Raw genomic sequence first — 17377 nt, forward strand, 5'->3', positions numbered from 1 at the left:
ATACGGCCATCAATTTGGCCTCCCAGTAGCTACTGTATGGCCTCTTTCAGGCCTTCTCTCGTGTGTAATAGGACAAATTGATTCCAGCATTCGTCAAGCTATACTAGTACGGATTTGTTCTAGAGGGGTAGACAAACAATGAAACATTACATTGGTATCAAAGCTTCAATTCTGATAGCCTATGGACGATGAATGAGAGTTTATAGCCGAAAGAGAAGAAGAACCCATTTCGTTGATAGAGTGGTTTCTGAACTGGAACCCATAGCCGCCAAACTCGTGGCGCTATTGAGAGAACTTGCAAGGAATCAAACACAAATCAATGATACTTAGTGACTCATGGAAGAGACCCTCAAGAAGTTGGCAAACAATAAAATATTCGGAGAACAAAATGGTCACAGCATAGACTCGGTGTCGAGTAAAGAAAACCCTCATCTAGCATGCTCTCGACCTTCCATGCCGTCTTTTCCCACATGGACAGAGGCACCAACCGGAGGGAAGCAGTCGACCTTTGAAGAAATGCAAGAATAGCTAAGAGAAGACTGAAAGAATGCGAATTTGGAGGAAGATATATCCTACAAAGATTATGCAGATCTGAGAATGAGATATCTGGGAAGCAGAAATAGAGGATATTTTAACAATGATCTTAGGAGAAAGTTGAGTAAGCTAAATTTGTCTCCATTTGACAGATCTGGATCCATATCTGTGTAAGTGTGGGTAATGAAGGCCAATACTTACTTCCAGCTTAATCCTATGCCAGAAGAAGCAATTAAATTCGCGGCATTACACTTGGAGGGAGTTATGCATGAAGGGTGGCATCATGGCACCATCACACTGGGGCATGATCAAATAAATACCTATGCAGAATTCACTGAGAGATTGCTAGATCGATTTGGCGGTAAAGATCCGGAACTCAATTTCAAAGATTTGGCACAACTGAAGCAAACTAGTTCAGTCAACTAGTACATTACAGAATTTCAGAAACTCTTTGTTTTGGTCATGGACACTTCTGAAAGAAGACAAATAGTGCTCTTCATGGACGGACTGACAGAACCACTGAAGGGTTAGGTAAAAAGGTTCAGTCCTACCACCCTATCGGAAGCCATTAAGAAGGCAAGGAGTATGGCATCATCAACGGCGTCATCCTCACAAAGTTACTCACATTCCAAACCGCGATGTTTCTGAGGGACAAAGATAACAAACCTCCACCGAGAAAGTCGTACGTGGACGAAGCTATCAGACAGGAGCTCCGTAGGAAAAAACTATGTTTCATCTGCAAAGGGCCATGGGAACCTGGGCACAAATGCCTCGGAAAAGGAAAGATCCACTACATTGAGGTCTTGTCCAATGATGAGGACGAACAAGAAGAAATACCCTCTGAAGACAACCAACATAATGACACTAACATGGTTAGTTACCGTACAGAAATAATTGTAGCATTGGTACGACACGGAGGAACTATCGCCCTAGCCGGTAGCCCGAGGTGCACGGTGTTTCATGTACGGGGAACTCTTCAAGGACAAAGGGTTATGGTGATGCTCACTAGCGGGGCTACTCTAAACTTCATAAACTCCTCTTTGGTGAAGCGAAGAGGTCTACCTATGGAGACGCACACAGGATTCCAAGTCAAGGTCGTCGGAGGAACTCTTCTTCCCTACGCACCTTGTTCCAAAGCTATGTATCACAATGGCAAATCACACGGTGATCGAGGATTTCTTCATAGTGGACCTTGATGACATGGAAGTTGTTTTGTGCATACAGTGGATGGAGACACTTGATGAATACACTCAATGCTTCAAACAGATGGATTTCACTTTTGTTGCCGATGGAAAGAAGGTTGTTCTCCGCAAAATGGCAAGTGAGGGTTTGAAGGAAGTTTCTGCGCATCGGATGGAGGTAATTTTTCAGCATGATGATGTTGCTTGGGCTGCACATTGTTTTGTTTGGACAGGACCTATAAAAGGGCAACGAACACCTCCCCATGGTGATGATCTCTAGAATATTTTAAGTGAACATGATAAAGTTTTTATAGACATTCCTCCTGGCAAACCGCCTCATTGAGGGTTTGAACATACTATCGAGTTGGAAGCAAGGGCCAAGCCAGTCATAACCACATCCTATCGCCATCCCAAGAAATTCAAAGATGAGACTAAAAAGACGATTCAGGAATTAGTAGAGAAAGGATGGATCTGTCCCAGTTCTAGCCCCTTTGTGTCATCAGTGATATTGGTCAAAAAGGACTTGACGATGCGCATGTGTGTGGACTACCGTGCGTTGAACAAAAAACAATAAAGAATAGATATCCCATTCCAAGGATAGATGAGTTGTTGGATGAATTACATGGCACGGTCTATTTTTCAAAAATAGATGTTCGTTCCGGATACCATCAGATTTGCATGAGGGAGGAAGATGTGGAAAAGATGGCTTTTCGTTGTCACTACGAGCACTATGAGTTCCGAGTCATGCCATTCGAATTAACAAATGCACCCACTAGATTCCAATCATGCATGAATCGCATCTTCAACAAACAATTGCATAAGTACTTGCTAGTATTTTTTGATGATATTCTTATTTATAGCAGGACATGGGAAGAACACTTGAAGCATGTGGATGAAGTCCTAAGGATCATGAAAAATCAGTCTTTGTTCGCCAAGCAATCCAAGTGTGAATTCGGTATGACAGAATTATTGTACTTGGGACATGTTGTCATTAAATATGGTGTTCAAGTTCATCAGGAGAAGATTCAGGCTATCCTTGATTGGCCTCCCCCAAAATCACTTATAGAGTTGCAAGGAGTTTTTGAACTATGTAGTTATTATTGGAAGTTTGTAAAGGGTTTCTATCGGCTCAGCGCACTACTAACAGATCTAACAATAAAGGTGTCCTTCCATTGCAATGAAATGACACAACTCACTTTTGATAAGCTGAAGGAAGCAACGAGCACTTGTCTTGTGCTTGCTTTACCTGATTTCACTCGACCATTCATTATGGAGTGCGACGCATCCGGAGAAGGCATTGGCACAGTATTGATGCAAGATAGACACCCCATAGCCTATGAGAGTAGGAAGCTTACACAAGCAGAATGCTTATATTCCATCTACGACAAAGAGATGTTAGTACACGCATTAACCAAGTTCTGATAGTATCTTGTGGGTGCCAAGTTTGTCATTCGTACAGATCACAATAGTTTAAGATATTTTTTGGAGGAAAGGGATTTGAACGAAAGGAAACAAAAATGGGTAAGCAAGGTTTAGGCTTTTGATTTTGACATTGAATATGTGAAAGGAAAGAACAATGTGGTTGCAGATGCTCTGTCCAAGAAACCCACCATCTACTTACTAACCCAAATTTCAGTTGATTGGAAAGCACATTTGTTGGTAGAATATTCCAAAAACACATTTGCCTGTGAGCTAATGGATGGCAGCGCCCAAGATGATCGGTACAAAGTGGTGGATGACATCATTTACTATAAGAATCGGATATTTTTAGTGTCGGAATCGAAATTGAAGGAGAAAATATTGAAGGAGGTACACAACTCACCTTTGGCATTACACCTGGGCTTCCTCAAAATATACGAATGTCTCAAGGAGAGGTTTTCATGGAAATGACTTAAACTAGACGTATTGCAATATGTAAGGGAGTGTGCGGTCTGCCAACGAAACAAATCGGAACATACTTTACCTGCTAGGTTACTACAACCTCTACTAATTCTAGAACATAAGTGGGAAAGTATCTCGATGGATTTCATAATTGGACTTCCCAAGGTGAACGGAAAGGATTATATCTTCGTGGTGGTTGACAAATTGACAAAGTATGCACATTTCTTCGCCATCCCCTCAAATTTTTAGGCCACACAAGTTGCCGATCAGTTTTTTAGAGAAGTCTTTCGTCTGTACGGGTTACTCGGAAACATTGTCAGTGATTGGGATGGGCGATTCATTAGTATCTTCTGGACAGAACTGTTTCGGTTGGCAAGGACAAAATTGTCACCAAGTACTAGTTACCACCCTTAGACAAACAAACAAACGGAGATTGTGAACAAATGGCTCGAAGGTTACCTTCGAAACTACGTTTTGGCACAACAGGTGTGAGTCAAATGGATACAGCTAGGGGAATATTGTTACAATACCATGTACCACATGTCCGTTAGGATGGACCCATTCAAAGCTCTATACGGGTACGAACCCGTTTCCTTCTTCGACATAGTTCTGGGAGATAGTCGCTCACCAAGGGCGAGAAACTGGCTTCAAGAGGGACAGGACATCCTAAGATACCTGAAGGAAAACTTACAACGGGCACAAAATCAACAAAAGATGTACACCAACAGACACTAATCAGAGAGGAGTTTCGAAGTAGGAGACTTGGTTTACCTCAGGCTCCAACCATACTAACAATCCTCATTGAAAAAAGGGGAAAAGGAAAACTGAAGCCACATTTTTATGGTCCTTTTCGTGTAGTGCATTGCATTGGTGAAGTCGCCTATGAGCTGGAACTTTTGGAGGGGAGCCGTATTCATAACGTTTTTCACGTTTTCTGCCTGAAGAAAGCTATGGGACAGAACGTCATAGTAGCTACAGACCTTCCGTCGCTCAATGAAGAAGGAAAGCTCATATTGGAACCAGCAAAGATTATTGAAGTACGTGAGAAGACCCTGTGGAACTAAACGGTGAAGGAATATTTAGTATGCTGGAAACACTTGCCACTGGACGACACAACCTAGGAAGGTGAGCACATTCTACAGCATTCAGCATTGCATTTTCTTGAGGACAAGAAAACTTTGGGACGGGAGGACTGTAATATCCCCGTCATAAAATATAATTATTAATCAAACTTTTGTTAATGGGCCGATTGATTTAATATATCTCATACCCATTTTTGTTTTGTTTTCGTAATTTGTGTTTCTGCCAACTATCTTTGTACACCCGTGGGAAGTTTTCCTCAACAGGTATTAAAGCATGGCTTGTAGTACGCAATTTGGATTATTTTCTCTATATTGTGAATTCCTGTTGGAGTTTTCTGTTGTTAGCCATTTTGGAAGTGAAAGACTTTTCCTATTTGGATTGTCCGGTTTCAATGGGATTCAACCCTCACCCTATTTCGTCACCTATAACACTTTGCTCGAATCTGGCAAATCGAAGCACCATCATATTGCGAATTATCATTGTTGTTAATTGGTTCTACTCTTGTTCTGTGTAATTCCATCTATTGTTTATCTGCATTAAATCTCATTGTTTGTTCATACTATCTATTGGTCTACAATCACTCTGTAACCGTATGGACTCCTGCCTTCCATTCCAAACCACTATCGTACACCGTACAACCTCCAAGTTCAACCCAAGGTCATCGTACGGTCTCCCTTTTTCTACCGTACGACTGTTCTGAAACACTTCCACCATACGACTTCCCATACCTTCTATCCATACAGCCTTATTGCTCCCTCCCTCCGTACAGACCTGCATTGACACCGTAGGACCAAAATCTGAAGATATTGTACTGCATTCTCTCCACCGTACGGCCATCAATTTGGCCTCCCAGCAGCTATCGTACAACCTCATTCCGTACAGCCTCTTTCAGGCCTTCTTCCATGTGTAATAGGACAAATTGATTCCGACATTTGTTAGGATATACTGGTACAGATATGTTCCAGAGGGGTAGACAAACAGCGAAACATTACACATTAATTGTCGTGCTTCCATCTTGTTGATCAATTGTGTTCTTAGCAGGTAAAGTGGTGTCTTCAATTTGTGTGCCATCTACTTTGGTGGTGAGCAAGATTCTTGGTTCACTAAGTACTTGATGTACTGCTGCCTCAGTTTTTGCTTTAACCTCATCATAGTGACCTCCCATAATCAAAATTAGTGTCATCTTCTTCAAGAGTGGCTCTGACCTCTTAAGAATGTTGTCCATCTGCTTCTGGTTTTCAATATCACAAAATTTATGAATGGTGGCCTCTGTTGACTTCTTATCTTCCTCAACTGCTCTAAGTCTTGAGGTGTATAATCTGTTGTACATATCTTCAGGTAAAGTGCCATGAAGATTAATGGGATATTGCTTGAATTTAGTCATATACTTGATAACAAGTATATCATGATTTCTCATCTAATTGGGATCATAGTTGTCATAGTACTTCCTTAATTGATCTAAATTTCCATCATCCATAATCATTTGATTCATTCTTCCAATCAATGGTTTCCAATTTCTCTTTCTCTTGCTAGGCTTGGGTTGATCTTGCGGCTTTGATATCTGTTGTTTCATCTTAAGCTTCACTGCAGGTGGAACTTTAGGCTCATCTTGACTCTTTCTGCCCTTATAAACAATTTCAATCCTAGGCTTCTTCTAAGGGCCTGGATGTTGTGCTATTTCTTCTACTCTTTTTGTTTTCCTTGGTGACTCTTCAACTTTCTCTTGCTTTATCTGTCTTCAATGTCATTGGTGTGCTTCATTAAGTCGATCTAGTGGGTATTGTTCCCATCTTGTTCTTAGATGTATCGTAGGCTTTTCAACCCATACTTTAGTATTTGCAAGTGTTCCTTCTCTAACAAATGTCATATCAATGCTTTCTACTTGTTTTCCCTTTATATTCTCATTCTTCCTTGCACTGTTGTTCATGTTTCTTCTAGGATTAGGTGTTCTCATATTCTGTGATCTCATGTTCCTCATGTTGTTAAAACTATTCAATCTGCAAAAGCTTTTTGTATGTCCTAAGTTATTGCAAATCTGACATGTCATAACTCTTTTTCCATATCTAGGTTCAAACTGATTAGTCTGTAGTCTGAACTGTCTAGAATATGTCCAAAGTTGTTGCATTTATAATACATAACTCCATGGTAATGATGTTGTTTACTCCCAAAGGTCTACTTGCTACATTGTTAGTCCTTTCATGCATTCTATTATTAAATCTTGGTTTCCTACATTCATTAGATCTATGACCATAAATAAAGCAATTATAACAATAACCAAAAAAGGGTTTATAATACTTACCTGTGTAGTCCTTCATGTGTCTAGGTTCATTACATGCAGAACTTCTTCCATTGATTTGTCTCCTTGGATGTTTAGATTCTTTAGGTTGGTTTGGTGCTTCTTTTCTTAGATCTTCTTGTTGACTAGGTTGATGGTTCACAATTTCTTGTTCTTCGTTGATTTCAGATCCTTTAGATGACTCTCCTTCAACATAGCCAATTCCTATTTTATCTCCAACAGGTATTTGTGTCACGATGTGCTCATCAAATTTCTCAGTGCTTCTGTACAACTTCTCAAGATGTTGCTTGGTTTGTGTAAGTTCTCCTTTAAGAATAATGTTGTATTTCTCAAGTTCTGCAAACTGTAATTCTGTAGTCTCAAAATTCAGATGTCACCTTAGTAAGTTGAGATTTCAGATCTGCAGTCCCAAATCTCAAATTTGATTGACTCTTCTTCTCATCTTCCATCGTACTCATCTTCAAAGTTGTAATTCAAAGTTCATGTTTAGAATCTCATTCTCCTTCATAAGCTTTGTAGCTGACTCACGATCCTTGATTTGTTCAACTAGTTCTTTCTTAGATCTTGTGCTCTCAATCTGATCTTTAAACTTCTGAATAATGTCTTGTGCATCCTTAAGCTTGATCTTCAACTTGTTCCTTTCATTAGCAACTATGTCTAGTTCCTCAAGAGAGTTCTTCAAGATTCTTCTGCAAGTGCTCTCAATCCATAGTGATCTTACTCAAGCTATTAGGCCTTCCTTGAGTAGCTGTGCTCTGATACCAATTGTTAGAAATAGGGAATAGTGGGGGGGTGTGAATCATTGTTATACAAACCTTTGCCCAATTATGGATAATATTAACAATCTTTAAACTTGCATAGATGATCAAATTGAAAAGTAAACATAAGCATAACACTATGTAACTCATAACACCGTTGTTTGTTAACTAGGGAAACCCTAGCCAAGGGAAAACCCCAGTGGGGATGGTACCCGCAAAATGATCCACTAATCAAAAGTTTCTTGTGAAAGATATTGACCTTGTTAGGAGTCTATTACATCCATATGGTGTATATGTCCTTGTTAGAAGACTAGGCCTTGTTAGAAGCCTCAACCCTATTAGGAGTTGTAATTAGAATACAAAATAGGACGTTAGTGCTCATACAAAGATATACAACTTTACAAGTAATGTAGAGTACTACCAAAACTTGAATGCTGCTGATATCTTCAATGTCTGATCAGTCCTTGTTCCTCTTCACAAAACAATCATAATACTGCTCTGCGCTTCTTCATACATCAAATTCACATCTATATCAATCATACGAAGTGTGCATATAAACATTATATCATTACAATACAATGCCATACTTCGCTAAACAAAAGATGAGCCCTTTATACCAAATTCTTTAGTCTATCGGCCTTGCAATGCTTGCATGTTAACCAAAACTCAAAACTGACTTCTGTCAGGTGTGGGTTAACATCGAGGATGTTGTCCCAACCTTGTCAAGTAATTATTTTGGCAAGCCAAAATAATTTCTTAACCAAAATGCCAATACTCTGATGTTTACCCCGTTCTGTCCTGTCAAACCTGTTTCTAGTAAACTGTTCATAACTTGCCCAAAACTTAACATTTCTTTCCACGGTCTTGCACGTGTGATCTCTGGTGTTTGTGCTACCTTCCTCTAAGCCCGCATAACTTTATGTGCTTCTAGTGAAGCTCACCAAACAAAACTCTATCTGTTCCCTATTACTCTGAATTATACTTAGTCAATTTTCTAAGTTTACAAGCTCCAAACTTAAACTTAAGTTCTGCCATCTCAAAATGAGTGATATGTTGCCATAAATGACAACCCTATCAACTACCCTTAGCCAAATTGCCAACAGTTATGCCATTCACAAGATTAAGAGATGGAAATTTGATATCTTGAGACCTCAAACCACAATGTGTAAGATTCATCTTTCCTGAGGTTTGTTGGTCATACCTATGCACAATAGGACCTCTGTTCTCAATTCTTCTACCGCCCCTCTTCTAATTCATGAATTGCTCAATGTTGAAATGTCACATATCTCCAATGGGAGATTGAGATCATAAATTGGATCTGTAAACAGTTTATGCAATCCACAAGGTCAAGTGATAGATATTTGATATCATATAAACCTGAATCGTAATGTGGAAGATTCTCCTTTTGCAAGGTTTGTTGATAGCCTCTTTGCACAAGAAGACCCCTACTCTCATTTCCTCCACCACCCCTGTTCTTCTGATATATAAACTGTAATGTCAAAATGACACATATCTCCAATCAGACAGTGACATATTTAGCATATCCAGCCCTCATTTCTTCCTTTAGGAACCTGGTCTCCTAATACAACTTGAACCTCCTCTCTACCTGTAAATGTGGGTTGGGTGGCATAGAAACTGTAATGGCTAACCCCTAGGTGAAGACTTATGATTTTTTCCTGATTATTTCCGAGTTTACAGTAGTTGGGATAGATATAGAATTGACACAACACAGGAATTTCCTATATTGCAACTACTGTAATAACAATAGAGAAATTGGAACCAATCTTGGATCATTAATACTGAAATACAATAATAGCAGAGTGATTCTATGTTTTCACTTGATGATATTACAAAGTATTTCCATACCATAAATCACTGCCCAGACTCAATGTAGATCACTTAATGCATGAACAGCAATAGTGTTGATAAGGGATATTTTCCACAGCATGTCAAATTGTGATATTGCTATCAGGCCTTTCAAACCACACAAATCTTCATGTCACGCACCATTTTCACAATTTTATCACTAGGGAGAAATTAGGTATTTGACATATTTTTTTTATAAAAATGATTTGTTTTTCTTGTTTGGGCGGGACTGACTGAGTTAGTGGCACCAACCCACCAAGTTGTTTGAATAAACTTACCAAAAACATGGCAAGTACTTCCCAAAAGAGCTTTTGCAAGCTTTTAGCTAGACAATTTGGCATGTACTCACCAACTTTGATCTGACCTTTTTGCATGAGCACTACACTTGGGAGATGCCTCAATTTCAAAAGACAATCAGCATGCCAAATGTTGGCATTGCACAAATCTTCTACTACAACTTTTGTTCTCCCAGTAAAGTTGACATCCTCACTTGGATAAAGAAATCACTGGTGTTGCAGTGTTTTGAAGCTTTGCAGTAAACTTGCAAAGATAGTGCTTCCTCTAACTACTCCTTTGTCAAATTTGTGAGTCTATGGTACATGGTAGTGAGTCTGCAGTAATGGTGGTGGTGAAAACCTGTCAGAATCTGGCCATTGATCTCCTGCACCAGCTAAAAATCCCAAATACACAAGTTATAGGTGTGCTTCCTCTAACTACTCCTTTGTCAAATTTGTGAGTCTATGGTACATGGTAGCGAGTCTGCAGTAATGGTGGTGGTGAAAACCTGTCAGGGTCTGGCCATTGATCTCCTGCACCAGCTAAAAATCCCAAATACACAAGTTATAGGTGTGCACTACAGACTCCTTATCAAGACAGTCATGATGCTAGTGCTAAATTTCAAATCTTTTACTACAGCTTTTGTAAAACAGACCCATAATCTTTCTCCCAGTAAAATTGACATCCTCACTTGGATAAAGAAATCACTGGTGTTGCAGTGTTTTGAAGCTTTGCAGTAAACTTGCAAAGCTAGTGCCTCCTCTTAACTACTCCTTTGTCAAATTTGTGAGTCTATGGTACATGGTAGTGAGTCTACAGTGATGAAAACCTGTCAGGGCATGGCCATTGATCTCCTGCGCCAGCTAAAAATCCCAAAGACAAAGTGATAGGTGTGCACCACAGACTCCTTATCAAGATAGTGATGATGCCAATGCTGAACAAACTCTTTACAGCATGTGTTGAATAATCCGCTACTGCTTCCTGGAACATCTTTGAGTGATATGCTAGTCCCATTGGTAGGTGCTGATGCTTATGTACACTCCTAGCTGCTGCTAAGATTTGCATTTATTCAAAAGTTAAATATATGTTAATAATGACTGAGAGTCTTTTGTTAAAGACGTTGAACCTGTATGCTCGTTGTTTTTTTGTTTTTGAAGGGAACTGTTGCGCTTGTATTATTTTTCTTGAAAGTCTCTACTGCAGCCATATACCTGTAATTGATGAAGCATTGAAAAACTGCACTTTGATATACAAAATACACAAAAGCTATGACTATTGTCATATTGGCATGTGTTATAATTGTGATATATTAGTTCCAGCACGTTTTGTTCTGCAATTTTATTTTATGATTATCCCTTCCCCTTCATGGCAACAATTCAAGGTGGACTGTGCCTATTCTAGTTGATATCTTGATGTTTTCCTTTTTTGTGTGGCATAAATTTAACTAGAACTGTCATGTGCTTATGATAACATTTGTGTGTATACAGCTGAACATGCTTGTGTTTGTATATGTTTTAAGTATTCACTGTTTGGCTTCCCATATGCTGCCTGCATCTGGGCTTAAGTCATTATGCAACCGGATAGTCAAATTTTTTTAAACTAGAATATATAAACCTATGACAACCGAATCAAAAGCATCTGGAAACCAACCTGCCAATCCCAGCTCATAGGTTTTTATATTCTGCAGTCTCAGCTGAATAATGTGCTCCAGTGCAACTTTATATTGGGGACTCACTCTGATGAAACTCGTCAAACAAGATGTTTGGCTCTGGATGGCTCAATATATCCTAATAATATTTCGTTGTAATTGCCTCTGAACAATACACTATTATTGTGGGTATAAGTTTATAACTAATGTTGAATTCTTACAGCTCAAGGTTAACAAAATTTTACCATTACATCGTACCTGCTTTTTGTTACAGATTTGGCATTTAGAGTTCATATGCTATGATAGCCTGAGATTTCTTGAGAAAGTTTAAAATAGTTATTGGTTCTGTCATTTTTTTAGTGTTTCTGAATATAAAATTTCATCATGCTCAAGGAAAATAATCTTTTTACGTTTTAAAATTCAAGATTTTGGGTGTCTTATGAGTTGTTTGTTTTAAATTAGCTTTACTAATATAGTTAAATTATGATTTTTAATATTTTCCTATAATAATAATTAGCAAAAGTCTTCTTTTAAATATAATTTGATTTTTGTTTTAATTTTCAGGAAGGCGAACTTGTGGGTCTTCCTGTTCAACGACTAAGACAGAGACAAATGCGGAACTTCATTGTTTGTCTCATGGTTTCTCAGGTAAGGTATAAGCCCACTTAAGGTTGACTGGAAACATGGGGTTTTTTTTCCTCGTTGCATATGTACACCATGGTAACCTTTTCTTTCTGATGTGAACATTAAATTAAAGCCCTCTTAAGATATAGGCATAGGTTAAAATAAAAGGTGCACTTGCTGAAGTTGTGTAATCCTACGATGCTGGGGATTCACAGGGTGGTTTCAGACCTCTGCATTTTAGGGACTTTCTAAAGGAAGGAGCCAGTGATAGCATATGTTTGAACAGTTTTAGCAACTGAAGATGAGAAAATAATAGAGATTAAGATATGGTCATGGGTTAGAATAAAGGGTCCATACACTGAGGTTGTGTAATCCTATGATGCTGAGGATTGACTGGGTGGTTTCAGACCTCTGCATTTTAGGGACTATGTAAAGAAAAGAGTCAGGGATAGCATAAAATTGAACCGTTTTAGACCCTTAGCACCAGAAGATGAGAAAATAATAGAGATTAAGTTTTACAAGCTTCTGCTGGGTTGGAAGTGGAGTTAACAAAAAATGGAAATTTATATCCTTTTAAACTTCAAAGTAAATATGGATCATAATTTAGCTCAATATCTCCTGGCTCTTGTTACCAGGGTGTACCAATGCTAACCATGGGTGATGAATATGGCCACACAAAAGGAGGCAACAACAACACCTACTGCCATGATAATAATGTATGGTGAAAATAGTTGCAGTTGGATTTAATTCTTTTTCATTCAATTGGAATGTATTCATTAATAGAAAATTTCAATATTAGCCAACTGGATATATACTTAACATATGGGTTGCTGTTGATGTGGTCTCATGTGATACAGGTGAATTATTTTCGCTGGGACAAGAAAGGCACTTCTCAGGCTGAATTTTTTAAATTCTGTTGTCTTATGGCAATGTTCCGGAGGTGGTTAATCATATTTTCCATGGAAAAAATAAATTGACACTGAAATATATGTTTTATTATTTCGCATGCTCATTATGGTTGTTTTGATAGGGAATGTGAATCACTTGGGTTAGACGATTTCCCAACTGCAGAACGACTGCAATGGCATGGTCACCAGCCTGAGACACCAGATTGGTCCGAGTCAAGTCGGTTCGTTGCATTCACCATGGTATGTATCTCAGTTGCACTGAGCAATAATTTTTAATAATATGTCTACAATTGAAGCCCATCCAGTTAAATTAATTGTACTGTGTTTTTGCTAAACTGGAGTTTTAAATGCTTAGTGCTTGTGTATAGTGAAGCAACTCATTGAAATAGGTAAGCTTTAAGTCCTATCAATCTGCACAAAGGAGGCAAATTTGAGGTAGTATCTCTTATGCTTTTTAAAATATTTCTCAAAGGCTTAATTGTACATTCTGATTGTTGACAGGTTGATTCAAAAAGAATAGAGCTTTATGTTGCATTTAATACCAGTCATCTTCCAGTCATTATCACTTTACCTGAACGACCGGGTTTTAGATGGGAACCTTATGTTGATACAAGCAAAGTCTCTCCATATGATTTTCTTGTTGATGATCTACCAAATAGGGCAATAGTCGTTAAACAATATGATCAGTTTCTCAATGCCGGGGTATATCCAATGTTAAGCTACTCTTCCATAATTCTTGTTTTATCTATGGATGGAAATTCCTAAAATGTGGTGCATGTCTTCATGCTGTATCTGACCTGTCTATAGTCAAACTGTTTCTGTAAATTATATGTGGTAATCTTGCATGTAAAGTTTTAAGCACAGGGAGGCAACAAATATGCTAGTTTTAATCATATAGTCTGTGTTTATTTTCATGTCCTATAATTCATAATCGTTAATGATTGCTTGGAGTTGGTAACATCATGATGAGAACTAGGCTTTGTGCTATATTGTTGGCAGAAACCTGTTACTAAATAACGGATAACCAACTAAAATCAAAAGAAATAAAAGTACTTACACTGCTTTAAGTCAAAGCTGGGTAACTAAAGAGGACTTCTGATATTTAAAATTACATATTAAGCTGTGGAATTAAAATTTTAAATTAGCAAATAAGAAAGTCTGAATTGCTTTTTCCTACGAGTATATTATTCCCGAGGATTAGAAAGCCCTAAGATTTAGATCTCCCTGAATATTAGATTCCTCTATGCTCATTTCCATATAATTTGTTTGCAGCAGTCCACAGGATTCATTAAGTCACAACATATACAGTCTTGGATGAAGATTCTGAATTGTAGTACCCTTAATATTCCACATCTACAAGACTATTCAGATTGGATGTCTACATGATTTGTTCTGGCCATGATGTGCGAGGTAGAGGTTTAGTGATCTAGCTCATGGGACAAAGGATTTAAATGGATCCCAATAAAGACGACTCCTGATGACATAGTTTGTTTGTGGCTGAGTTATTTAGCTTGAGAGAATAATAGATTTGGTTAGATCGCATTTAAGGTAATGCATGGGGTGTTGATATGAATCTTTAAGCGCTTTCAGGATCTATTAGAATTTGACTCATTTTATGATGTTTAATTTTCTACAAAGCAATGCATAGTTGTCATATATAAAAATAGCATACTTGTATTCATGCGTATTAATTAGCTTTATATGTTTGGGGGTAGATGGAGGAGATGATATATGGGGTGCTATATTAGTGATGTCTCATAATTATGAATGTTGAGAAGCGCCATATCTGGATGTGGCCCAGTGGTAGTTCTGTGTTTCACTAGATTTATTGGTTCTGATTAATTCATTTTGTTTTGTCTGACTAACATAGGAATCATTGTTCTCTTCTATATTCTGTGCAGATATCTTAGTGGCATGATTAGTAAAAGTTGTATTAGAGCAACTTAAAGCTATGCATACACTCAGGGTTAGAGCAAAAGTTATCCATACACTCATATTACGAACAGAAGATGACAATAAGTATAAACTGAATTGGAAAGACATTGCTAGTATCATTGTTCTCTTTTATATTCTGTGTGGATATCCTAGTTGCATGAATATTAACAACTGAATTAGAGAAACTCAAAATTATCCATACCCTCGTACTATGAATGGAGGATGACAATAAAGTATGAACTGAATTTTTGAAAGACATTGCTGCAGAAACTATGTAAATTAAATTTTGAACCTATTGGTTATTATTCTACTTTACATGTTTGCAAATCTAATGATATTTAAGACATGTAGAGTAGAACAAAAACCTAATGGAACATTCAAAGAGGCTAACAGGGCTGTAAAGCTATTAGGCCTCCTGTCTTTATCTGGTAAGCTCAGGTATTCAGAAAACTAGGGGTGTTTGGATTGTAGCTGAAACCCCTTCTGTGCTTTGAGTAGATTACCCCAGTTTGCCTCTATACAGAATCAGACTATCCTCCCCAGAGGAGGCCATGGCCTCATCGTCCATACCCTCCACATACAAACTATCTCAGAAATTCTAATCGTACTGTTTGAAATAGGGTCTGAAAAGATCTTTTTGTGCTTATTCAACACGACGTCCACAGGACCATGCTAAAGCTCAGTTTCCCAACTAAAGATGAGAATAGCGACGGAAAAACCAGTATGGATTAAATGCAAAGTAGGTTATCGCTACTTATAATGAATGTCTTAATGTGTTATTGTGGGGACTTTCTAGAGGGAAAGTGGAAAATACTGCACCAAATAAGAAGAGAAACACCTCTCAATTTAATGAATGAATCAAAACATCAATTCGGACTTAGGGTACACATAAATTTTGAAAGGTATATGTAAGCGATGGAGAAGGATCAAACCAATGAACTTAGCAATTCAGATTATAGGCCCTCACTGATCAGTGAATAGACAACATGGAAATCATTCAAGGTAGTGACAAAGCAACCACTAACCTCTCCAAGCTAGCTCCACTCGTACATAACCTAGCCTATTTGTAACAAGCTAACAAGAAAAAGAATATGAACCCACTCCACATGCATCCATTGCTATCGTGGAAACATCTGCAGCAAGAGGAAAAATGAACCGTAAGTCCAATGTGTCACTAGATTTGAGCCAAGACTAAAAAAAGGAATCCATTAATGTATCCGTTGCATTCAAAATTTTCTATTAATCAAAGCAAGTAACTTGACAGCTAGAGCTACTGAGAATTGCATGGACCAGATGATAGATATGTCATAGATTATCCAATTGAAATAGTGCAAATCATATCTTGGATCAATGGAAGCTTAAGTGTGCCCAACAAATCTCAAATTCTTAAAAAAGACAAGGGCAGAAAGATAAGATATGATTCTTCATTTAACCAGCAGAGCAGGGATTTGAGGAAACTCAGATACGCTGGAATATGGGACAAAAAGGTATTCATATTTTGTCCAATATCTAAGTAAATGAATCCAACTAGGAGTGCTTTACAATACTATCAATCTTTTGGTATGAGTAGTTATTAAATTCTTTTCTTTTCTTATAAATTTCAAGAATCTTGGGTTATAAATTTCCTCATGCAAACACAGAACAGAACTGCCTGACAAGTATTCTGTGAGTAAACATCAACTTTTCCAAAAGTCCTGTCATACTGGGTAATACGCCATAAATCCTAGAGGACGAGAATACAATTTCTAGATTCTATCCAAATTGGAAAAACATATCATGTATCGAAATTGGATATAAGTATTGATTCTAACAAAAAGAAATTGCAGAAAAAATGGCACAAACTCTAATAGCCATGAAATCCAATTAGAAAAAAAAAATACTAAAAATCACGTAAGCCCAGACTCAGATTTGAGACTGGCTTCACTCAGTCCTCGGCATTGAAGATCATGAGAATTACAAGTTTATGACAGTGCTGAATCATCTTAAGTGGGAATGAAGGCTTCGAACTCCGGAGTATTAGGCAATTCTCTCACCCAGTCTAAAGAATTATAGAACTCTCCATTGAGCAGTTATAAATTAGGTACGTGGCAGCTGATGAACATCCGATCCATGCAGGAAAGGGGAGAGTGCTCCTGGAGGCAGTGCTCTTGTGTTACTGGAATAAACAAGGGGATTCAAATATTGGCAATGGTGCTATATAAGGTATTGTATCTTGTAAGAGATGGATCAAATAAAATGATTCAAACTGATGGAATTGTGCTCATGAAAACGGCAATATCGCAATATATGAATTTATGCAAGGGGATTTAGATATAGGCAAGGATGCTATTGGAGGTATTGACTTGTGAGACATTGATCAAATAAGTAGATTCAAATAAATGATGCGT

At 38.0% G+C, this 17377-nt stretch overlaps 1 protein-coding gene across 1 annotated transcript in view; it reads left to right on the plus strand.

Moving 5' to 3' along the window:
• Window positions 1-13969, plus strand: part of ISA1 (isoamylase 1) — a 256180-nt gene extending 242211 nt beyond the window's left edge. Inside the window, exons 14-18 of the mRNA XM_089813482.1 lie at window positions 12088-12171; window positions 12783-12863; window positions 13005-13087; window positions 13178-13295; window positions 13557-13969. Coding sequence (XP_089669608.1) covers window positions 12088-12171; window positions 12783-12863; window positions 13005-13087; window positions 13178-13295; window positions 13557-13820 — 630 coding nt within the window. The 3' untranslated portion in view covers window positions 13821-13969. The remainder of the gene's footprint in view (window positions 1-12087; window positions 12172-12782; window positions 12864-13004; window positions 13088-13177; window positions 13296-13556) is intronic.
• Window positions 13970-17377: the final 3408 nt, after the last annotated feature.

This window comes from Cupressus sempervirens, chromosome 2 (assembly GCF_028749045.1).
Source record: "Cupressus sempervirens isolate cs-2001-9-10 chromosome 2, ASM2874904v1, whole genome shotgun sequence".
Lineage (NCBI taxonomy): Eukaryota > Viridiplantae > Streptophyta > Pinopsida > Cupressales > Cupressaceae > Cupressus > Cupressus sempervirens.